This window comes from Theobroma cacao, chromosome 4 (genome assembly GCF_000208745.1).
Source record: "Theobroma cacao cultivar B97-61/B2 chromosome 4, Criollo_cocoa_genome_V2, whole genome shotgun sequence".
In the NCBI taxonomy this organism is placed as follows: domain Eukaryota; kingdom Viridiplantae; phylum Streptophyta; class Magnoliopsida; order Malvales; family Malvaceae; genus Theobroma; species Theobroma cacao.
In genome coordinates this window covers 23,616,533-23,639,027 of record NC_030853.1, presented here as the reverse complement: position 1 = coordinate 23,639,027, position 22,495 = coordinate 23,616,533, and the positions used below count along the sequence as shown (strand labels likewise).

The 22,495-nt window shown below is 32.7% G+C and overlaps 2 protein-coding genes across 3 annotated transcripts; one reads left to right on the top strand and one right to left on the bottom strand.

The window, feature by feature from the left end:
- On the bottom strand, positions 1,362-11,305 carry LOC18602325 (zinc finger protein ZPR1). The gene is made up of 16 exons (XM_007033634.2): positions 11,057-11,305; positions 10,918-10,962; positions 10,782-10,822; positions 10,605-10,686; positions 10,395-10,439; positions 9,214-9,270; positions 9,008-9,067; positions 8,799-8,926; positions 8,238-8,502; positions 7,383-7,449; positions 6,431-6,501; positions 6,235-6,324; positions 4,694-4,802; positions 4,026-4,117; positions 2,589-2,694; positions 1,362-1,722 (listed from the first exon to the last, which is right to left on the bottom strand). Exons 1-16 carry the CDS (start codon positions 11,180-11,182, stop codon positions 1,598-1,600), a joined length of 1,509 nt encoding a protein of 502 aa, XP_007033696.1. The 5' UTR covers positions 11,183-11,305; the 3' UTR covers positions 1,362-1,597.
- Positions 15,917-22,474, top strand: LOC18602323 (ribonucleotide monophosphatase NagD). 2 transcript variants are annotated; one of them, XM_007033631.2, is made up of 8 exons: positions 15,917-16,094; positions 16,917-16,986; positions 17,130-17,289; positions 17,742-17,823; positions 18,766-18,982; positions 19,941-20,005; positions 21,082-21,348; positions 22,091-22,474. In XM_007033631.2, exons 1-7 carry the CDS (start codon positions 16,002-16,004, stop codon positions 21,334-21,336), a joined length of 942 nt encoding a protein of 313 aa, XP_007033693.2. In that variant the 5' UTR covers positions 15,917-16,001; the 3' UTR covers positions 21,337-21,348; positions 22,091-22,474. The 2 variants fall into 2 exon arrangements, with proteins under 2 accessions (XP_007033693.2, XP_007033692.2); XM_007033630.2 differs by having other exon boundaries at positions 22,076-22,474.

The following is a 22,495-nucleotide window of genomic DNA, read 5'->3' as shown; positions in this document are numbered from 1 at the left end:
TAATGAGTAGGAATTATAATTGATCAAATAATAGAGTCGTACAAAAATGTACTTAATCTTAACCATTAAATTTACGAGAGAGATCTATAGGGTTTTTATATGAGAGAGAGTTTTTGCTAAGATTTTTACAGGGTTTCAGTTAAGTTTTCGTACTAAACCAGAAGGCTAAGTGCAGTAAATATGCAATGACTTGAGTTAGGTTGTTACCATTTAGGTGGAGTTCTAACACTTACAATATAAGAATTACTACCCAGTTGTTGTCTCAATAAGTGATAGGTGCATTACATCACATGACAGATTTCACTTAGAATTCATATTTAATAAATCATCCGAATAGTTTGGTGTTCAGTTTTTTCGGTTCATAATGCTATTTCAAATTGGTTCAATTTTTTGAAAATGAAACTTTCAGTTGTTAACACCGAATTAACCAATTGTACAATCCTATTTAATATGTCTATGAAAGTTAATATTATGTGGAAAAAAAATTTATAAAAAGAGGCTAGTGATTAAAAGACCACCAGCACTACCTGATTTGATAATAGAATTGAGCTCCTCCTGCAACACACCAGCACTTGCTCTGAGAAGGTGAACACACTTTGTCTTGACACCAGATGACACTGTCATAATGCTTATAACCAACCATCTAGGATCTAGGGAGCGAGCGTGTCAAGGCAAGTAAATAAAAACCATATAAGGTGTTTTGCATTGTTATCCATCTCCATGGTGAAAATATCATAGAATGGCAATTCAAAGGCTTTTCCAAAGTTCAATTCAGGCAAAGAATAATTCATGGCTCCACCCAGCACAAAGGAAGCAAAGATACACTGGGAAAAGCAAGGGAATGGTTACCATTATAATATTTGACCTCAAAGCATATCTCTTTATATATATAGATATAAACTTATACCCTTTAATCAAAACAGGCAATTCCATATAAATTAAATCCAAATCAACTTTGTTTTTAAAACNAATTTTAAAGTTTAATATATATATATATATATATATATATATAGAAAGAATTTCTTTTAAATCGATGTAGTATCAGGACAAGGCACAAGCACCAGAGCTTGTTCAAATCTAAATTTACGTTATATTAGATTTACAGATATCATTTTTCAGAATATCTTCCTCATTAGTTCAATTGTTAGGAGGCAAGAACGAGTTAAAGACTTGTTTGACTATCAAAAGAAATAAGGTTGAGAGAACAATCCAGCCTGGAACATTCCATTGGAGGCCCAGTGGTTGCCATTAAATAGCTGTAAGTGTCATGTTTTACCCAACTCAAAGATCCATCGTCTCTGTCCTCGTGTTCTCATGGGTAATCATCTAGCAGCAATACTTTGGCCAAGAATGACAAGCAGTGAAATCAAAATCAAATCCAATCTAAAATTTAGTCACTCCGGGCAAGATTTTACAGAATAGTTTACACTAGTAATATATGATTGCACAAGAATGACTCCTCAAAATTGCAATCTGGCTCCTTGAAAACATTGTTCCAGGAGCCAGTCTGAATAGTTTGCACAACACTGTTGCCACCGGCCCCAAAGATGGTTAAAATAAGAAAAGTGACAAAATATTCTCACACAAATCATAGGAGTCATTCTTCTGTTTTCTGCATTGACATTACCCCTGTTGAGTTGTATGCAGCATCAGCTGAAGAGGTGTCCATGTCATTGAGACCCAACTCCTCGTTCTGTTCCCATGACCTCTCATATTCCTCAACTGCGGAAACAATCCAATTTTTTATATGTACAAGGGAAAAGCACCAATCAATCCGTGAGAGTAAATTCATAACGAGAACCAAAATATAAATAAGCAAAATTAGGTCGTGAAATTCATTTCAAATCTTGTTCTTCCCTTCAATACATACACTATCTTCCCTTTTGGTGCCCCTAACCGTTTTTCCCTAAAATTATACAGAACACTAAATTAAAAAGCCCCATGAGTATCCAAATATAAATCGAAACAAAAATAAGGATAACAATCCAGAAGTAAAAAACTGAGTAGATTTTGGCACATCCACTATGTGGGTGTAAAAAGAAAAAAAAAAGTTCTTTTTTAAAAAATAAAAAAAAATGGTGTTTTAAGAGAAAGAAAAAGGTGTTTTTCCACATAAAAAGACATAAATATCCCTAATTTTATATTATTGGAATTAGTTTATTTTGGTCTTTTAAGTAATTTACCTAACTGAACTGATGTCACTTGACTTGTGACATAAATCTCCAATCAAAGGCTTCATAAATAGTATAGATATATCAAGTGCCAATGAAATTGAGACCTTCAATAGTTCCTGATGCACCATAATGGACCAACATGTAGTATTACATATTCTCACAATTTGATTTTATTCATTCAACCCCCCCATCCCCAGCAAAAAAAAAAAAGAAAAAAATGATTTTCTTCCTAAAACGCATATAAAATGGAAAAGACCATCCAAATGATCTATGCAGAACCAGAATTAAACCAATGAGGAAGTTCCCTTCTAAGAAAAGGTCATTGTCCACCCATGTCCAACAAAAAATTTTACAAAAAGAAGAGCAGGAAGGACAGCAGTTTTTTGTCAATATTGGGAGAAAAAAAAAACTTACACATTAACTGGTGGTCATCTTTAATATCATCAGTTGCTGGAGCAATAAAAGAATTAGCTAATGCGTCGTCCAGAATTAAAGTCCAAGGCTCTGCCATGCTCAAAATCTGCAAATAGCAAGGACATTTCACTGTGAGAAGAAGGTTAAGATTTTCATTCTCATGAAATAAAAAGTACACAAGTATTAATCATTAGATGTTTGTCTCATTGGATTTCTTAACCTTATACAAGCAAAAACTGAAGATACTTCAACAGTTATGCAATCTACTAGTCCTAAAATTTTAATGGATTTTAAATAATGAAATTTTAAAAAAAAAAATCCAGGAGCATTAACTACAAAAAACAAATTGTCTCATAGAAGCCAATGCTAGACTCTCTCTCGGAGCTGAATTCCATCCACTATTTTTAAAAAAAAAAAGTAGAACAGAATCAAAGGCATATCAAAACAAAAAACTCATACATCTCATAGAAGCTACATATCAGCATCTTGCTGACTGTCAATTGCAACCATCACGAGGCCTAGTGTTGGCTAGGAGGGAAACAGGACGGAAAGGGGATGACAGGAGAATGGATTTTTATTTCATTCTTTCCTGCATTTGGTAGCAGGAAAACAGAGAGACTAAAGGAGAATGGGCGAATTTGCACCCATCTATTCCCTTGAAATGCAATCCTTCCAAAAGTGGTAGAAAAACACTCATTCAACTTAATTAATTTTATTTACACTCAACTTAGATAGCCAGTTCCTGTACCATTCCCATGGCAGATAAAGGTGTCATCAAAGGAACAAGATACAAGGACTAACAGATGTAAAATATCTCTGTATCCGTCCCGTGGACATGGTGCAAAAACACAAAGAACAAACATGGATTAGAGGTGGCAATTGGATGAATCAGGTAGGGCCACTTCGGGTCAGATCATTTCAGGTCATTTTAAGTTCCAATTGTTTACATTTTTAATGTCAAACCAAATTAGATTTGGACAGATTATTCGGATTTAGGTCATTTTGGAATTGCGTCAATTTGGGTTTGGGTCATTTTGCGTTCAGGTCATTTCACGTTCAAGTTGTTGACTTTGCTTTTTGTCAAATCGAGTTCAAGCAGGTCAGGGCAGATTTTCTAGGTTCAGGTCAACTCTAACATCGATCATATATGCTGTTTAAGTGAAAGTGATACAAGGAAGCATAGGCAGTAACCTTTGTCACAAAGTTCGCATGTTTTATTGTTATATCAATCTATCATTGGATTTTAAATGCATTCAGTCATCCAGCATTATGAACATGGTGCTTCTTATTTCAATATAAGTTATTAATTGACAAGCACAAATATATAGATATTTTAACAGGAAATTCAAATAGTATGCAGGCATACTGACTGAGGCAGACCTGAAATGAACCGTATTCTATGCAGTTCTATTGCATGAAATATACATGAAGTAGTACCTTGCTCAACCTTGCTTTAAAGTCTAGCCACTTGTTTTTTTTAGAGTCATCAAGACTATCTCCGAAAGTAAATCCATGCACTCTCTCAAGGCCTGCACATAAAGATCATGAAGTTAAAACATAACATGCATGAGATAGATGAGTAAGCCTTGTCCACGAAACTTCCCCCACACCCCCTGCTTTTTTTTTTTTTTCCCAAAACACATACAAACAGAAAAAAACATGACAGGGATACTGGAACAAGCACATCAAACACAAATGTCAAACTAAACAGAGGGAAGTTTGAGGGATATCAGACATTAAACAACCAAATGAAGCAAAACTTTTAGCTGTGCTAAGAAATGGAGGTTTAAGCTGGACAAAGTAGCATACACTGGCCTCATTCTGTTCTAGATATGTAAACCAGGTTGAGGATAGAACGATTCCCGGGTGAAGTGCTCAAACTTAGAAAACAATGGTGGAAGAGGACTGTAAAAAACAGAATCAGCAAGCAGACAAAAAATCTAGCCTCTCTGTTCTAGAACACATATCAACCAGGTTGAGAAGAGGAGCATTCCACAGTGAAGCGCTCAAACTTAGCGAACAATGATGGAAGAGGACTATCAATAACAGAATCAGAAGCAGACAGAATCTTCACTGAGAAACCAAATGAGGAAAGACGTACTCACTTTCACTAATTTTTGTAATCAAACCTTCAACTGTTGTAACAATCCCACCGAGTGTGCCACTGGCTAGCTCCAAGTCAAGTTCTGGGACTCTTACACTTGCAGTATCTGACTGATACATTTACAAGACAGCATGTCAGATAACTTACTATAGCACATAGAAAATATGACAAGGGAAAAATGTTTGTTACATGTATGAGGGCAGCTTGACTCCTAATGTAATAATAGTAGCAGAAAATTATGGTGATAATGATGGGGATGATGATGATGTTAATTTAATATGCTAAATGCATGTAAACTGCATTAATGACCATAATAAAACAATATGAGAATGCATTACAGTCGTAAAATAAAATATTTCCTACGGCCAAAATAGGATATATCCTTGGAATGGATTTGAATTTAAAAAGGCCATAGCCATTCCCTATCCTACCCCAAAAAGAATAGCTTTGAAAAGCAAATACAATAAGCTCTGCTTATCAAGTATATACAGGCACCAGAACAAGAGTAAAACTCCACTGATCACATTAGATTCCAGTCTCAAGACCCAGCCTAATTCCATGCTATAACATTAACAATAATTTAATATTGGTGACAATTTAGAGACCTTGCACTAGGAACTCACAATGTTCTGCTTCTTAGAAACCTGATGATATTTAGACAGATTTTTAGACCTTGATACAGAACGCAAAGAAGCTAATTTAGGGGTTACCTTAATAATTTGTTTGCTACTTTTGTTGTATTATTGGGCTTCATTGTAATATTTTGTAAATTTAGGGATAGATCTGGAAGTTTGCATTTAGGGTTTAGGATTTTATCTTGGCTTTTCCTTACCCATTAGATTTCATTTTTAAGTCAAGTTTGTTAATATTCTATTTGGATTATTAAGTATTTTTTTCTAAAAGACCTATTTGGAATAAGTTTCTTTTTTTTTTTCTTTGGAGGGGGAAAGGGGATCCAAACCCTGCTCATACATGCCCCAACCACTGAGCCTTTTAGTATTAGGGCTGCTAGGAGCCCAAATAATTGTTTATTTACTCTATCTGTGGAAGGACACAAGGTTCTGAAGATTTTTAAGCACTATCCCTATCATGATTGTGTGATGAAATCAACCTTAAGGTCTAACTCCCAAGAAACCCTAAGTGTGATGTTTAGGTTTCCTTTCTTCTTGATTGTGTGATGCAATCAAGGAACCCTAGGTATGTAGGCATTGTTCCTTTTTTTTCTAGCTTTTCTTTATTTAATTTTTCCTATTTTCCTCAAGTATTCAGATAAGAAAATAGTCTTAAATACTACCTGCCTAGCTGTCCTACACCACTCCTACAAATTACTGCAAGCCCTCAAGGATCAGGTCCTCATTTCAACTCTTCTCCAAGACAACAACATTCACAATCCATCAGAATCCTAGAAGTCCACAATTTACAAATTGCAGCTACGCCCTTTCCCAGAGAGAAGTCTGCTTTAGCCTGAATATAACTTAGATAGTAGACATACCAGAATAGTAGCAAATGCACTAGTTTTTTGGGTTCAAGATCAGAACAAACCTTTATAACATCACGGCTTAAATCATTAATGTTTTTCACACGAAGGATAATTCTCTTTCCCTTCTCAGGAATTCGGCCACCAGGCTTCAACTGAAAGCTGAGCATGGTTAATAACCACTAAACTTGGGGGGGGGGGGGGGGGGGGCGCGGGGTGGGGTGGAGACAAAAACGTAGTACAAGCAAAATCACCACCAACCTCAGAATTTCGATATCCACAAGCATCACAAGTGGATGCCATGACAATAACCTCTTGAAAATATGGAATTCCTGTACATGGTTAAGCTCAACAAAATTTATAGCTAACTTGGCAAGACAGCAGGGTATAGGCACACATAATTGTGACGAGCAGCCTTTACAAAAAGTGCTAAATCTTAAATGCATGGGCCAGGAGGGGAGCATATGTGCTCTTAACGATCACAAAATAGGATATATGTATCATTAAATCGTTACAGCAAATCATTACATCTGAGATGCACACATCTTTCAAACTCAACAGAAGCATTGACACTCATGTTGAAAATAAATTGAATCTCACTGAGAAACAGTAAATCTGCTTCACCTTTCATTCAACCTTATGTAATCGCTACCAAATGAGGATAATAGTAAAGGGCTACAGCCTACCTTCTAAATGTACATATGAATGAATCATCTTGAAGGAATTTGAAATTTAGCTGTGACAGCATAAGATGTTCTCATGCAACCAAAGAAATGGCAGCAAAAAAGAAAGATGGAGAAATCAGACATATGTAATTATTTAACTGAAATCAGGACTATTTAAATCAACTTTTTCCCAAATGTCAGCAATGCAGTAGAGAGCAAAACTAGAACTTTAATTTTTCAAAGCATTGAAGACAGTTTAGTGCTTGTCCAAGCATTCTCTAGTTTCACCAGTGCAAAACTAAAATGAAGAAAATACTTCCCACAGTGAAGCGCAACAACATCTATAACTAGCATACTTCATATGAGCAAGGTGAAAATTGGAAGCACGATGAACAAATAAATATGCATCTTTAATCAAAATTATTGCTAGAAACAGATGATACTTCAAATAAACCTGCCAAAAAGATATGTTCACTATTCATAGCCCAAAAACAGGAGAAATATCATGTTGCCGGAAATGCAATCATAGAAAATGTTAAGAAGGATACTGGTCACAAACATCCGAGTCTCACACTTAATGGCACAAGCTCCACATGTTGATGGGAAAGTCATCACCTATTTGAAGAAGCAAGAAACAAGTAATATAAAAAATAGGAATAATGCACTTCTAGACAAAATGCCAAATTCTAATACACACAATAAAATTATGCATGTTTGATTCTGAAAAGTTAAAATTTTCTTCATGTGAATAGCAACATTTGGAAGAGAAGTGAAAAGAAGAAAACAACTTGCCAGTGCCACTCACAATTTCTCTCAAAGTTCAAATCCATTTTCTAAATCTCTCCAGACCTGGAGACTTTGATAGACATCCAACTAACTAATGCAGTCCCATGCAACAATAATTTATGGGCACACGTGCGTGTGTGTGTGTGTGAATATATTCCTTTTTTTTAACATAAAACTGCTTTTGGAATTCAAATAGAGAATAGCTGTGAAAAGGTAGGAAAGTAATAATTTTTTAATATATAAACAGAGAGAGGGGAGAGGGGGGGGGGGGGAATAAATAGATGGGAAAAATTACTGAATTGAATAAAGTACTACAAACTAATTCATAAAATAATAAAAAAAATGGAGTTAACACGAAACCAAAACAAACCAGACACTTAAAATATTTGTATAGATTTTACCACTGTATTCTTAAATTTAATAATAACACATGGCTGGAATTTTCTATTATTAAAATCATCCCTCTCTCTCCATTCTTTTTCTTTATTTTTTTTTAATTCAAACAAGGGAAAACCTGTTTCACTGAAAATCACTTTTCTGCAGCTCTCTTGTTAATTTGCTTCTTTTGATTTCTCCCTATGAATCCAATCATATTGAAACATTTGAAATTATCTTACCTCTTCTGGTGCAGAGTATCGGAATAATGCCTCAGCCATTTCAGCACTATTACTCTGAGCAATGGCCCTTTGACCAGCTACTGCTCCTACTGATCCATGTGCTTGTCTTATCTGATTAGCAGCATTGCTTGCTTCCTCCATAGATGCTCCAGCAGTAGGCTCTATAATCTGTGATGAGTCAACAAGATATCCCAACAATGCTTGTTGTTCTGGAGTTCGATCATAGAACTTGATGCTCAATGATGGATCAGGAGATGGAGCAAACCTGATGACATTACAATATTCTAATCTAAGCTAAAATAAAGCCAAAGGTTTCAAGTTAAACACCAGCACAAATCCAACCAAAAGTGCTAGTCAATTAAGTTTTATCCAAGTGAAATAACAACAAAAAAGTAACTTAAATTCTTCATTACTTTTCCTGGGACAAACACTCTGATCCTTCATATAGGAAGCAATAGCTTTTCATGTCAACTACCCATCATGCCTAAAGCATAAGTCCATAAAACAAACATCAAAACTTCATTAAAATAGAGTTTTCTTAATCAAAGGTTTTTCTCTTACGGGTTCTCAATAAAGCTGTTTCCTGCAGGATCATCCAGGATGAAGGTGAAGGGTGACTCTCCTGTTGCACAAGCTCTCAACTTCAATAAAAACTGGTCTATTGCTTCTGCAGTTTGAGGATCCACCTTCTGTCCAGGAAAAGAAAATCATGTTGAGTACTGAAAACTATGCAACATCGGGCAACAATGAATGGCAATCACAAAAGGAACCTTGCGCTCTTCTTGAAGGGCCTGTAGTCCATCTATGGCTCGTACCAATATTCCTTCCACCTAGAACCATCAGACAGCATCTGAGTTGGTTGCAAAACTAAGAGAGTGAAGAAAACCCAAAAAACACAGAGCGGACAAATAGGAGTGAACCACCCACAATCTAACTACAGCATAAGCAAATTAGGCAAGAGGGTTCAAGTAAATACTGTTGACAGACTTCCGCGTTGAGCCTCAGGAGGGATCTCAAAGTCCAGTTCAGGGATCTACATGTATAAATAAACTAGATAAGACAAAGGCTACAAATCGATATATTTGAGTTGAGAAATATACATTAGAGAAACAGTTGTATGATATTGCACTTCGACTTGATCAGGCATCATGGCAATCCAAGAATAACATAAATATTCTAAGTTCTGTTAGTTATTTATCTTCCAAGACAGGGCAAAGAAGTAAAATATGTAAGATAACACTTATGATTGAGTACTTAACAAATGGAAATTCTTATACATACATGTATAGATTCATATAGTTATAATGTTAATTCTTCCACATACAAACACAAACAGTACAACATTGGAATCCAAACTAGCAAACCTCTCATTTTATGATCTTATACATCCTCGGTCTTTAGAAATAAAGCTCTAAACTTTTCATATGTTTGTGTAGGCCTACCCTTTTTTTGCAACAGGTTGTTTTGGTAGATAGAGATGGAATTATTTAGAGCTGATGTCACTTAAAGGACAGGAAAATCAAAGTAAAGTGTCCAATGAGTATGTATAACCATTTGGTAAAAGATGAACAAGATCACAAGTTTGTTGATAACATCACTACATTCATTCAAATGGGCTAAAATAAGGTTCATTATCAAATAAAACTATGTTGCTCCGACAATTTGTTTTTCTTGAAGTATCTATACTGGATACATCACCTCAAAGTGAGTATGGATATCAGAGTCTGACTGTCCAAAAATAAGGGAAAATCAAATGCACTTGTGCCAGACACATACCGATATCCAACATTCACTCGTTAGTATGATAATTATAAAAATAAATAAAATAAAAATGAAAGTACTTTGTTAAAAAATGAAATATGAAAACAACATTGTTGATGAAATTGATGCATCAAACCCATTAGTGCTGACAAGATGGATCACTCAATGAAAGAAAACAAATATAATTGTCTTAGCATTTATCCAACTTTAAATTCTTATCATCTCAAAAAACCCATTGGTAGAAGATATTCCATTCCAATATTTCATCTGCTCATGTATGAAGCACATAAACAACAAAATTATAAGCTGATGGTCAAATACAATATGCGAATATTGAGTAATTTCACATTAAAAAGAAATCTAAGATTTGTTTAAGGACATTGCAAGTGAATGTACCTTTATGGTGGCAGACTCGGATTTCACCACTTGCCGAGTAAACATCTACGTTAAAAGAGACTTATTAGTATGGTGCTCTTATTAGAGGTAATGCTTCTTCAAGTCGTAGATAAATTATAAAAGACACATGAACAATATAAAATGGGAACATAAAAGCAGACAATGATAATCATTTGCAAACATTTTATATGAGTCAAGTTTGACCACAACCTTCTCATCTCCAGATTGAACCTCCAAACGGTAATTACATCCCCTCGGTTGAATTTCACCAGCAAACTGAACTTCGTTATTCCTAGACATATAATTTGAAGCGTGAAAAAAATCAAACTTTTGAAAAAAAAAAAACACAGCAATTTAAACTATGCACTAATAGGAAAAAGAGATTACCTCTCGCCACAATGCGGGCATTCAAATGCTGAGAGCAAGACCTGCAACCAAAACATTAATTACTAAAAATAGTATCCAAAATTATTTTAAAAGAAAAATGAAGAAGAAGAAGAAGAAAATTAAGCACTTCCCTTACCTTCCTAAAATGTGGAATTGAAGTCAATAAAAACCTTGTTGTTCCCTGTTAACAAAATTAAAACTATTATTAAACTGAAACAATAAAGTAAAAGAGTTGAATTAATTGTTTTAACAAAAAAAAATGGAAGAAAGAATACGTTTTGGGTGCAGCGCATGCAGAGACTTTCGACTTGATAAAGAGGAGCGGCGTTTTCGTCGTCAGCGGATATAGCTTCAACAACTGATCCGACGTCGTCCACTAATTTCTCTTTATTGCTTTCCATTTCTCTTTCTTGTTTTCCTATTCTGTTTTACCTTACAGCCAGCTGCGGGAGAAGAATAACCGGCGGCCTCAGACGCAGACTCAAGCCAAGGCTATTGTTTTAGTGTTTATATGGGTCGGAAGAGTTTCGTAATGTTTCTAGTTTTCTCTTTTTAATGGATGGTACGAGATGTTTGTAAATTTCTAAACCAACTCTAGGCCCAAGCCCAAGCCCCAGTTGCTGACTGTGACAAAGGATTAGTTAATTTGTTATTTATATAATATATTTACAAACGTTAATAAATAAAAATTTTACCAGAATTTTCATTAAAAATACAAGTAATCAAATTAAAATATCAAAATATATTCAAATGTATTTTTATTTAATTATTTATAATTAAAATATTAATAACTATATTTAAATCTTGTCCTACTTATGTCTTTTCTTTTTCGTTAAAGATTCCGTCTGATTCTTTGCTTCATAACTTAGATTTGTATGAATTCATATTTTTATAGAATCATTATTTGCATTTGGTTCTTTACTTTTTTAATTTGAACTAATGTGATAAAAAATATGGAGGTAATATATGATGATATAGCCATCAAACTTTTGTGTCAAAAGTGCATTTTTAAATCGAGAATTTCTATTCAAATCAATCAACTTGCTTTCCACATTGTTCGTTTAAGTTAGTAAAAAATGTATCAGTCTTGGAATTTCTTCTTTGCTCGAGAACTTAGGGGAGAAACGTATTCATCCATCAAAGAAATCTACCGTCGATTTCTTGTCACCATCACCCACAAATTAAGGGTACATTTCGCACCGTCTATTGCCACATCAATAATCAATCTCGGTCCCGAGAAAGCGGCGTGCAGCTTTTCCACAGCATCGTCCGAGATATGCACCCAGGAATGATTGTGATAGTACATGAATCGTGAACTAAAAGCTCTTTGAGAAGCAATTTATTAACAGTCAAAGACTTGTTCAATTTTTATACTTTTTAATTTTATTCAATTTAATTATTATATTTAAAATTAAAATAATTTAGTTATTTTATTTTAAAAATTATATCAATTTAATCCTTTCCTCTAATAACATCTAATTTTACCTTTAAATGATGACATCAGTGTTGATATTAGCAATGATATCAGCATTGACGTGTCACATTTTTATAACGTGGCGTTTGAGATGATGACATGACATGTCATGTGACATTTAGTAATTACGTGATAATGCTACGTGGCACTATACGATGACATAGCAGTGTTGACATAGTAATTACATGTTGACATGTCAGTACCACGTGATAAATAAAAAAATTTAAAAAAAAATCTATCACGTCATAGAGACTAAATTGAACAAAAATATATAATATAGGTATTAAATTGAACAAAATTGAGATGTTAAGAGATTAAACTGAAAAAATATTTGAAAAGCATAAATCTTTAAGTAGATTATTGATATACATATTAGTAAGCTAAATATTTAAGTGTAAAAGAATTATGGTGTTAAAAACTATATATAAAAATTTTATTACTTGATTATTTGATTATAGAATATGTAAATTAATTTATCTTTTTTCCAAAAATTAAGTTTGAATTCTTTTTCTATAAAAAAAAATTTTGAAAAAATTTTATACTTAAAGTCAAATTTAAATAAATAACTTGCATTATGTTAAAATAAAATAATACAAAATGACTAAATTTGTTGATTTAGTTACAACTTTCATAATTTATAAATACATATTCTTTTGAAATTATTTAACTCTTACCCAATTTACTTTTTATTTAAATTTACTCAAATTAACAAAATATGTTGATTTAGTTACAACTTCCACAATTTACAAATACACATTCTTTTGTAATTATTCAACTCTTACCCAATTTACCTTTTTATTTAAATTTACTCAAAATTTCTTATAAAACGATTTTATTTAAATTCAAATACCACAATCAAATTCTACTCAATTTAAATTCAAATTATTAATTTGGATCTACAAAAAAATTGTTAATAAAATAAAATGGTATAAATATTTATAGTTATATTTAAGTTTATCAACCATAAATGTAATTTTTAATCTAAGAAATTTCAACTTAAAAAATATAACTTGAAATATTAAATAAAATAAAAACATAAAAAGTAAATAAAAATTTGGAATGGTGGAACTCAGATTATATGGTTGTAATAAGAGGTTTGTCATGTCTAAATTAAGCAAGTCAAAACAAAAATTTTTTTTTATAATAATCGTTAACTTCATATATTCGTTCTTCATTTAAAAAATAAAAACTAAATCAATATATTGTGCTAATTTGACTTTAACTCAAGTTAAAAACTAAGTTAAATAAATTTCAAAATTTTATACTATTATAAATAGAAGAAAACATAATTTATTTAGTCATTTTATATTGTTTTATGTTAACATAATATAAGTTATTCATCTAAATTTGACTTCAAATATAAAATTCTTTTCAAAATTTTTTTCATAGAAAGAGTATTCAAACTTAATTTTTGTAAAAAAATATAAATTAATTTATATATTCTAAAATCAAATAATCAAATAAGAAAATATTTTTATATATTTTTTAACATCATAAATATTTTATGCTTAAATATTTACCTTATTAATAAGCATATCAATAATCTACTTAAATATTTATATTTTAAAATATATTTTTTAATTTAGTCCCTCAACATCTTAATTTTGTTCAATTTAATTCTTGTATTATATATTTTTGTTCAATTTAATCACTATGACGTGACAGATTTTTTATTTTAATTTTTTTTATTTATTATGTTCGCACTGCCACGTTATCATATAGTGTCACGTGGCATTGTCACATCATCACTCGATACCATATGACATATCACGTCATCATCTCAAATGTCACGTCATCAAAATGTGATACATCAGCGCTGACATCATTGCTGATGTTAACACTGACGTATTTTAACGATAAAATTTGATGTCGTTAGATTGATGAACTAAATTGATGTAATTTTCAAAATCAAATGACTAAATTACTTCGATTTTGAGTACAATAACTAAATTGAACAAAATTAAATAGTATAGAGACTAGAGGGATCTTTTGACCATTTATTCACAGACACATTTTCTTGGACTTGGTGATGAAGAGGAGGATAGAGGTCAACGAGGAACCCATCCCTAATGAATTCAACCAAATTTTTCATCATGGTTGTTGCTCTTCGGTAGAGCTTTTTGAGTTTTTTGAAAATATAACACAAATATTCTTTCAAGATTTTCAAACAAGAAATGTTAAAATTGGTAGAATTAAAATGACTTCTTTATCATCGGAAAATGTTATTATTTATTAAGTATTTATTAAGTAGTTTTTAAATTATTTAAGACAATTTAAATAAATTTTTATATTTTTATTGTGTTCAATTAAGTTTTTATATTTTCATTTTAAATCAAATAAATGTCAAATAAATATTTATAACTAATGATTAATTTAGTCAAAATGTTATTTATTATTTTATGTTAAGTGACGTTAATATGGCATGTTAAAATATTACAATTGATATTGATATGGTATGTTGATATATCATAATTGATGATAACGTAATATAGTAATTTAACATAATAATATGACTATATTGTATTTTTTACCTTTCATATCAATACCATATGAATATAAAATAATAAGTGATATTTTAACTAATAACAATTACTCAACTATCAGTTATAATGACTTATTTGATCTAAAATAAAAGATATATGGATTTAATTGAACATAATAAAATAATAAGAACTTATTTAATTTTTCTTGAATACTTTAAAGACTTATTTGACCATTATACCTATTTATTATTAAACATTTTACATTTTTGAAAAATATAATAAATATATTATTTTGAGATCTCAAATAAGAAATGTTAGAATTGGTAGAATAAAAAATACTTCTCTTCCAACTGAACCAAGACGTTATTGTAATATTATTTACTAAGTATTTATTATTAATACACATGATATAAAAAAAATCCACACTAACTTGCATACTTGCAAGGTATTATTTGCTCTGTTATACTAACCTCATAGTTTTGTCTTACAAAAAACACCTTGTAAATTAAAAATGATGTGATATTTTAAATGTCTAATCTCATCTTAATACATAACCAATGTAAAATTCATAATTTCAAATGCAATTATACTTATGATTTTATCATAAAAAAAAGAAAAATTATTAGACTTGAAAATAATTTATATCTTGATTTGATAAAATTTACACACTGATTTGAATTTGAAATATTTTGATTTATCATTTCAATTTTCTGATATTTTAAAAAATATTTAAAAAATTATTTATATTTAAAAAATATCAAAAAATTTCAAACATTGAATTTTCAATTTTAAAAACCAAAGAGTAAACATAGAGGATCCATACTAGACCTCATGGCAGAAAGTCTTGAGATACGTGGCATTGATGGCCCAAATGTGAGAGCTGGCCCAAGCTTGCTAGCACCGTGAGAGATACATGGAATCTGGACCCTCCGCGTGGCGATTTTTAAGAGCCTGCTTTTTGCTTACTCTCTCTCTCTCACGCCATTTGATCATGGCCTCTCACGCCATTTGAACATGGCCGGCTCGATGCCCTAAATAAATAAATAATCAGTTTTACCCTTTTCCTAAATTACCCTCCCAACTTTACGCAAATTTCATTATTGGACACAGAGAAATACAGAGTAATTATTTTCAATAGAAAATTTACATGTCAATATCAACTAGTTTTTTTTTTCATTAAAGAAAATTTGAAAAAAAAAAAACTTTCAAAAGTCACCTTTCTTTAAATAAAAAAACGAAATTGCTATATTGCTGTAGTGGCAAATGATGGCCAAATGCTCTATTGCTCCATCCGTTGAACCTCTCTTTCAGAGCTGCAATGGTCTTCAATACCTTGCCGAAACGTGTCGTTTCAAGGTACCAAATGTTAGTTAATTTCCCAGTTTTTTTTTTGTTTTTTTCAATTTTGAAATCTGCATTCTGGATTCTTGTTTTATTAATTTTTGGATTCCGGAAAATTTGAAGTAGCTTTAGTTAATCAAAATATTAATTTTAGCTGTAATTTAGATAGTTGAGTTATAGTTACATAGATTTTCTATTTTTAACTCCAACTTCTGAACAATTTGATTCAATGTTTCTTAATGCTAATTGCCTTGGTTCTGGAAGCGAAAAGCAAAAAGACCCTTTGGAGCAAAAGTAAACAATATTTTTGGAAGATTTTGAAAATTTATAGATTGAAGTTCGATGAATAACAAAAATGCATGTTTTGTGTTATGAGATTTTGAATTTGTCGCGGAAACTATAATTTGCTCAAAAATGAAATAAATTAACCATCTCAAGTATCAAAGAAGGAAAAGTAGCTGGTTTGGATGCCAACTAAATCAGTTAATTTGTTAATTAGGATGATTTCTTTTAAGGAATGTGACTTGTACCTACAAGATGCTTAGACCTGGCTACTGGCTGTGTCCATTCATCAACATGCTTCACGGGTTAAAAATCTATCAAGGTTAGAGGTATTTGAGTCTTGAACAGCTCTTTTGCAATATCCCAAAAGAATTGGTGTCATGGAGTAGGATTTTATTGTCCAGGAAATGCCAATGCACTTTAAAAATTTCCAAAATCTAGATTGACACTAAATTGTCTGAGGATTGTAGGCATTTTTAATTAAAAAAAGCAAGTACTGATACATATTGTTGCATGCATTTGTTGATTTCGGCTAATTATGTGATGTTTGCACAGGCGTGGTTCTTGGATCAATTTGGAGTCCTTCATGATGGCAAACAACCTTACCCAGGCGCAATTTCAACATGTATGTTTTCATCTGTGAGTTTTGGTATTTCAGTAAGCTTGTTGCTTGCTGATACAGTGAAATGATTACATGTGAGGTGAGGTGCATGTTAGACTGTTAGGGCTTTTTTTTCACCTAAAAGATTAAATCCTTTTGGGTGACAGTGGAAAAGCTGGCAACTACTGGTGCCAAGATGGTGATTATAAGTAATTCCTCAAGACGTGCATCAACGACAATTGAGAAAATGAAGAACCTAGGATTTGATCCTTCTCTCTTTGCAGGAGCCATCACCAGTGGAGAATTAACTCATCAGTACTTGCAAAGGTTAATTATTATATATACTATTTTCACATACAGAGAAATCTCCAATGTCTATAATTGTCATTGATGCTTGAATCTATTTTCATATTTGACTAGTCTAATCCTGTTTGTAGTTTCCATCTGTCGCTCAAGTTTTCTCAATATGCATTAGATCAGTAGGACCAAATTTGTAGGGCTGGAAAATATATCTATAAGTTTGAGGCACAACCTCTGAATTCCATGCAGTGTTCTAATATGCATGATTCCTGTTTTACAGTTTTTTATTAAAAAAAGTAGGTTACAATTTTTTTTAACCTTAAAAATAGTTTTTGTCTATGGATTTTCAGCATGTTTCTTCTCATGGTTTACTTCATCCAATTGCAACTGCAATATTGTATGATGCTTTTATTTGAATGTTTACTTTTGAAAGCTACAACATACATCTCAAGACTTTCCCTGTATTTTATTACATTTAGGAGAGACAATGCCTGGTTTGCTGCACTTGGAAGGTCTTGCATTCATATGACCTGGAGTGACAGGGGTGCTATATCTCTTGAGGTATGCAAACTGTTTTGGGCATTTCATGACTTTCCTTCTTCCTGTTTTATCATCTTCCTCAACATCCAGGATGCCTTGAAAGCTAAAAGTTTACCTTCTGAGTTTTGGACAAGTTTGTAATCTATCATGTGCATATCCTTCAAATTAGATTCATGGCTACTGCAGCTCCCTAGAAGAATGCATGTATGACCAAATGGGTTATAATTGGCAACTACATTAAAAATTGCCAAAATGCTCCTACGCACCAAAACTCAACTAATTACTCTACTAATAACCTGTTAATTATTGAGGACACTTTCCCGTAGATTGAAGGACTTCTTTGTTGAACGATGGCTTTAGCCATTGACTTTTTGTATCAACTTAGATCCAAGCAGCATTGGCCCTACAACTTTTCAAGCCTAAACCACATGACCCTCAAAAGGTTAAGCTCAAGTTACTATTATCGATTGACTTTAGACCCTTACATAAGTCTAACAATCACATTCACATCCAATGTAAGATGGGGTACCTCAATCCCACCCACTCAAATCCTTGATGTCCACATATCACAATCACAATCACAATCAAGACCCACTCCACAAGATCGAGATCTCATTAGTGCAATATGGAAGCCCACACCGAATTGACACATGCTCTTATACCAATTGTAATAAGCTAATGTCAAGCACCACGCAGCTCGTAAAAGTGTAATCTTAAGTTATTAGTAGTAATTGACGTAGATCTTTATATAATTCTTAACAATCACACTCACATCCAATGTGAGATGGGGTATCACACTTTCAAAGAGAATTACACACTTGGTCCATCCATTGATGTGCCAAGCACAAACTCTTTTGTCCTTTCCATTGCTGCTAAGTAATAGTATTCAGACTTCATGAGCAGTTTGATCAACGCTCTGAGTATCAAATTAACATATCATTACATATAAATTTATTGTTGTAGGGTTTGGGCTTACAAGTCGTGGAGAACGTTGAAGAAGCTGATTTTATCTTGGCTCATGGCACTGAAGCCTTGGGGCTTCCATCAGGTGTTGTACGTCCTATGAATCTTGAGGGTCTTGAGAAAATATTGGAGTGTTGCGCAACTAAAAAGATCCCCATGGTGGTTGCTAATCCAGACTTTGTGACTGTTGAAGCTAGAGCTTTGAGTGTCATGCCTGGTAAAGATATACACATTGATAGAAGTGGGTTGAAGGATACTAATAACAATTTAAATTATATTAATACTTGCACTATGGGGATTATGAAACAATTCATCCATAATTGAGTAGCATACACAATTATCATCATATATTGGTAAATGGATGCATTTTCTTTCAGCATGCCAAAGCATGTCTCCCTTTTAGTTTTTGTAATGCAGATCATCTTTTTCTATTTCAGTTTATGTCCTTTCAATCATTTGCCTGATCTCCTATTTATATTGCCCTCCAATTGTTGAAACCTATTAATTGCTATTGCTTTTGTTTGTACAAGTGAACTTTCTATTAAATTCTTATCGTCATAGCAATGTACCAGGAAATGTCATTTCTTGATTTATCATCCTGAAACTAAATAAACATCAGTTAATATCCTGTTTGATTTGTAGTCTCTAAGGCCTTGCTAAGGTTTATTTAAGTCTTACTTAATCAAGGTTTTGCAGTTTCCTTTAGACAAATTTTGGTTTTTCTATGAATTATTGTTTCGTTCATCAATATCGCTTCAGTCTACTGCAAATATGAAAGAACTTGAGCTTCTCTCAGATACCAAAAGATCCAAAGAATTGTAATTTATCTTAAAGCAACCTCAGATCAACTTCCATTATGGTGATTTATGTCAGCTAAATTTTGGTTCAACTCATTTAGACCATCGATGCTGTTACTTGTATATTGTATTCTACAAAATGATACCTTTTTTTCCTTACATCAGTCACAATAAGTACCTTTTCTATATTCAATTTTGTTAATGAAAAAATAATTGTCAATCATATAGATTCCCTGCTCCAGCAAGCCCTTCTACGCCCCTGGATTACTTGGTTGAGGTTATTTCATTATGCTAGCATGTTGCAAAAGAGGTGGAGTTCCTGAGTTCCTCTACTGTCATGCATGAAAGATTTTTAAACCATTTTGGTTTATGTCTTAGGTACATTGGCAGCCAAATACGAAAAGCTTGGTGGTGAAGTGAAATGGATGGGGAAGCCAGATAAGGTGATACGATAATTCTTTTCTTCATACTTGTTACATATTTTTTCTCTTCTTAATATCTATGGATATGTATGCTCTTGCCATGTCTTTGCTCTAACAAACAGGTATGCAAGCTTACTCTACCAACCGTACACATTTGTACATTATACCTCTTCTGGTGGTTATTATAGAATTTTATTTTGTGTTTGCTTTACCTTCCTAATTCTATCTTAAGAAATCAAAAATCACATATCATTCACAGTTTTTTCTCCTTGTTAAACAAATATAGCAGAGTCAGTAACCGGCATTGGTTGTGGGGCTTGTAAGCATGGAGCTTGAATCAAGTTGGTTTGTTTTGCCATTAGTCATGATTGTGAGGCATACATGAGACTGTTTCCAAATTCAAACCCTACCGGGACCCCCCCCCCCCTCCCCCTTCTTCCCCCACTGCACCATCATACACAAAGACTTGTACAAGATTTTCAGTAGTACATATTAAATAAACAAATGGCACAATTGTCCTTTCTTTAGTATCATACCTGTGTAATCAAGTATTTTGGAATATTTATAACGTTATATACCTACATACATACATACGTGTACGTGTTGTGTGTTTTAAATTATTCTCGGCGAAGAGTAGATATTATGAAATTTTGTGATATCTTGGCAATAATACCTAGATATTTTGGCCCTAACTACTTCCACCGTAAATCCGTCCATGGCTGCGTAATTTAAAATTGTACAAGTTAATACATAAATTTTTTTGGGTTCCAGTTAATTTAAAGTTGTACAAGCTGAGCTCTATCTGATCGTTGGTTCTACGCAATCAAATAATGTTTGCCTGAATCAAAAGTATGACATATTTGTTTTCTTTACGATTGTTCAACGTAATTTTGTAAAGCGGATGGTTGTATCTTTTTTTGAACTTTAGCATCAGAGGAGTAATTCAGTAAGCATATAGCATGACTGTTTTATCTTCAAATGTTTATGGGTGTTAACCACTATTTCTGTTTAACATTTCTGTTTTCATCTTGTATTTTGATTAACTTTTTCCTTATTGACACTGTCACTTTTGTTTACACTTGTTCATTATCTATCAGATAATATATGAATCAGCTATGGCGATGGTCGGTGTGGATGCTTCTGATTCTATTGCTGTGGGTGACTCTCTTCATCATGACATTAAAGGTGCAAATGCAGCTGGAATCCAGTCAGTATTTATCACTGGAGGGATCCATGCAACTGAACTTGGACTCCATAGTTTTGGACAAGTTGTAGATATATCCTCTGTACAGTCCCTTGCATCCAAATATGATGCATGTCCAACATACGTGTTACCAGCATTCACATGGTAGAATTAAGTCCTGGTATATGCTCTTCCTTGTTCTGTACCATTTTACATAATTTACATTTATGAACTTATTTTGGCTTTAAAATTTTAGGTAATGAGACCTCTTAAAATGGTTTAAACAGCACATGCAAAAGTTGGAAGGACATTAGTTTCAAAGAAATTCTTTATTCAAATATATAAACCGCGATAGTTGCCCAACAAAGTTATGCACACATTAAAGATCCAACATGGTATGTAAATCAATATAAATTGATGTTAAAATTAGAAAATAGCAAAACATATGTTTAAAGAATTTCAGGCAACAACAAATTCATTTACAGACAACTGTTATTTCCTATTTCTAAGTTAGAGACTGCAGAAATTATATATGTTCTGTTACTATGCTAGTGCCTTAAGGTCAAATAATAAGCCCTCACAGTGGGAGTGAAAAAACTGACTGGTTGAGTAAGAATTAAAATCAATGGCTGGTCAAGATATAAATTTCTCACTGAAAGTTCCCTTTCATCTAGTTGCATCAGGCATCATATTGCCCTGCAGTTGTTTCTGTACATTTCAAATGCCATTGAAGAACATTCCTCAACACCCCTTCTCTCTCTGTGTATGGTACCTGTACTCCATAAAATGCTTGAATGTTAATCAGATCAACATGTCATCCTCCTAAATTTTGGTTTCCCTGACATTTTAGTTTGATATTTGAAGAAGGGCATAATTTAGTGTTCACGTGTTGCTAATTTTCTATATAGATGCTTGATTTTCAGATCTTCAAGAAAGAAATTGCTTTCCCTAGCAGTAAGTTCTCCAGACTACATTCTGACCTGTGCATGGTGGGTCAAAAGGGCAGAACCTAATCCAAAACAAATTGACAAATTCAAGGGCACTGGACACTTTGGCCAGGGTGATGTTTTATAATATATGATTTGATTGAAATATCTTGATTCAAATTTAGTTCCCAATGTCATGGAAAACATAAAGGGGAAAAGAGACGAAAGGAATGACTGTTACACCTGTCACTAGCTCAAGATCAATTAAGTTTGTTTTATTAAAGAATTGGGTTACTGTCATGTTATCTTTGTTGGATGCTTTATCATGTTTGTCATTTGGCAATACGTTCAATGAATAACCACAAAAAGTTCACTTTCCCACTTTGTTTGTTCTGTATTATC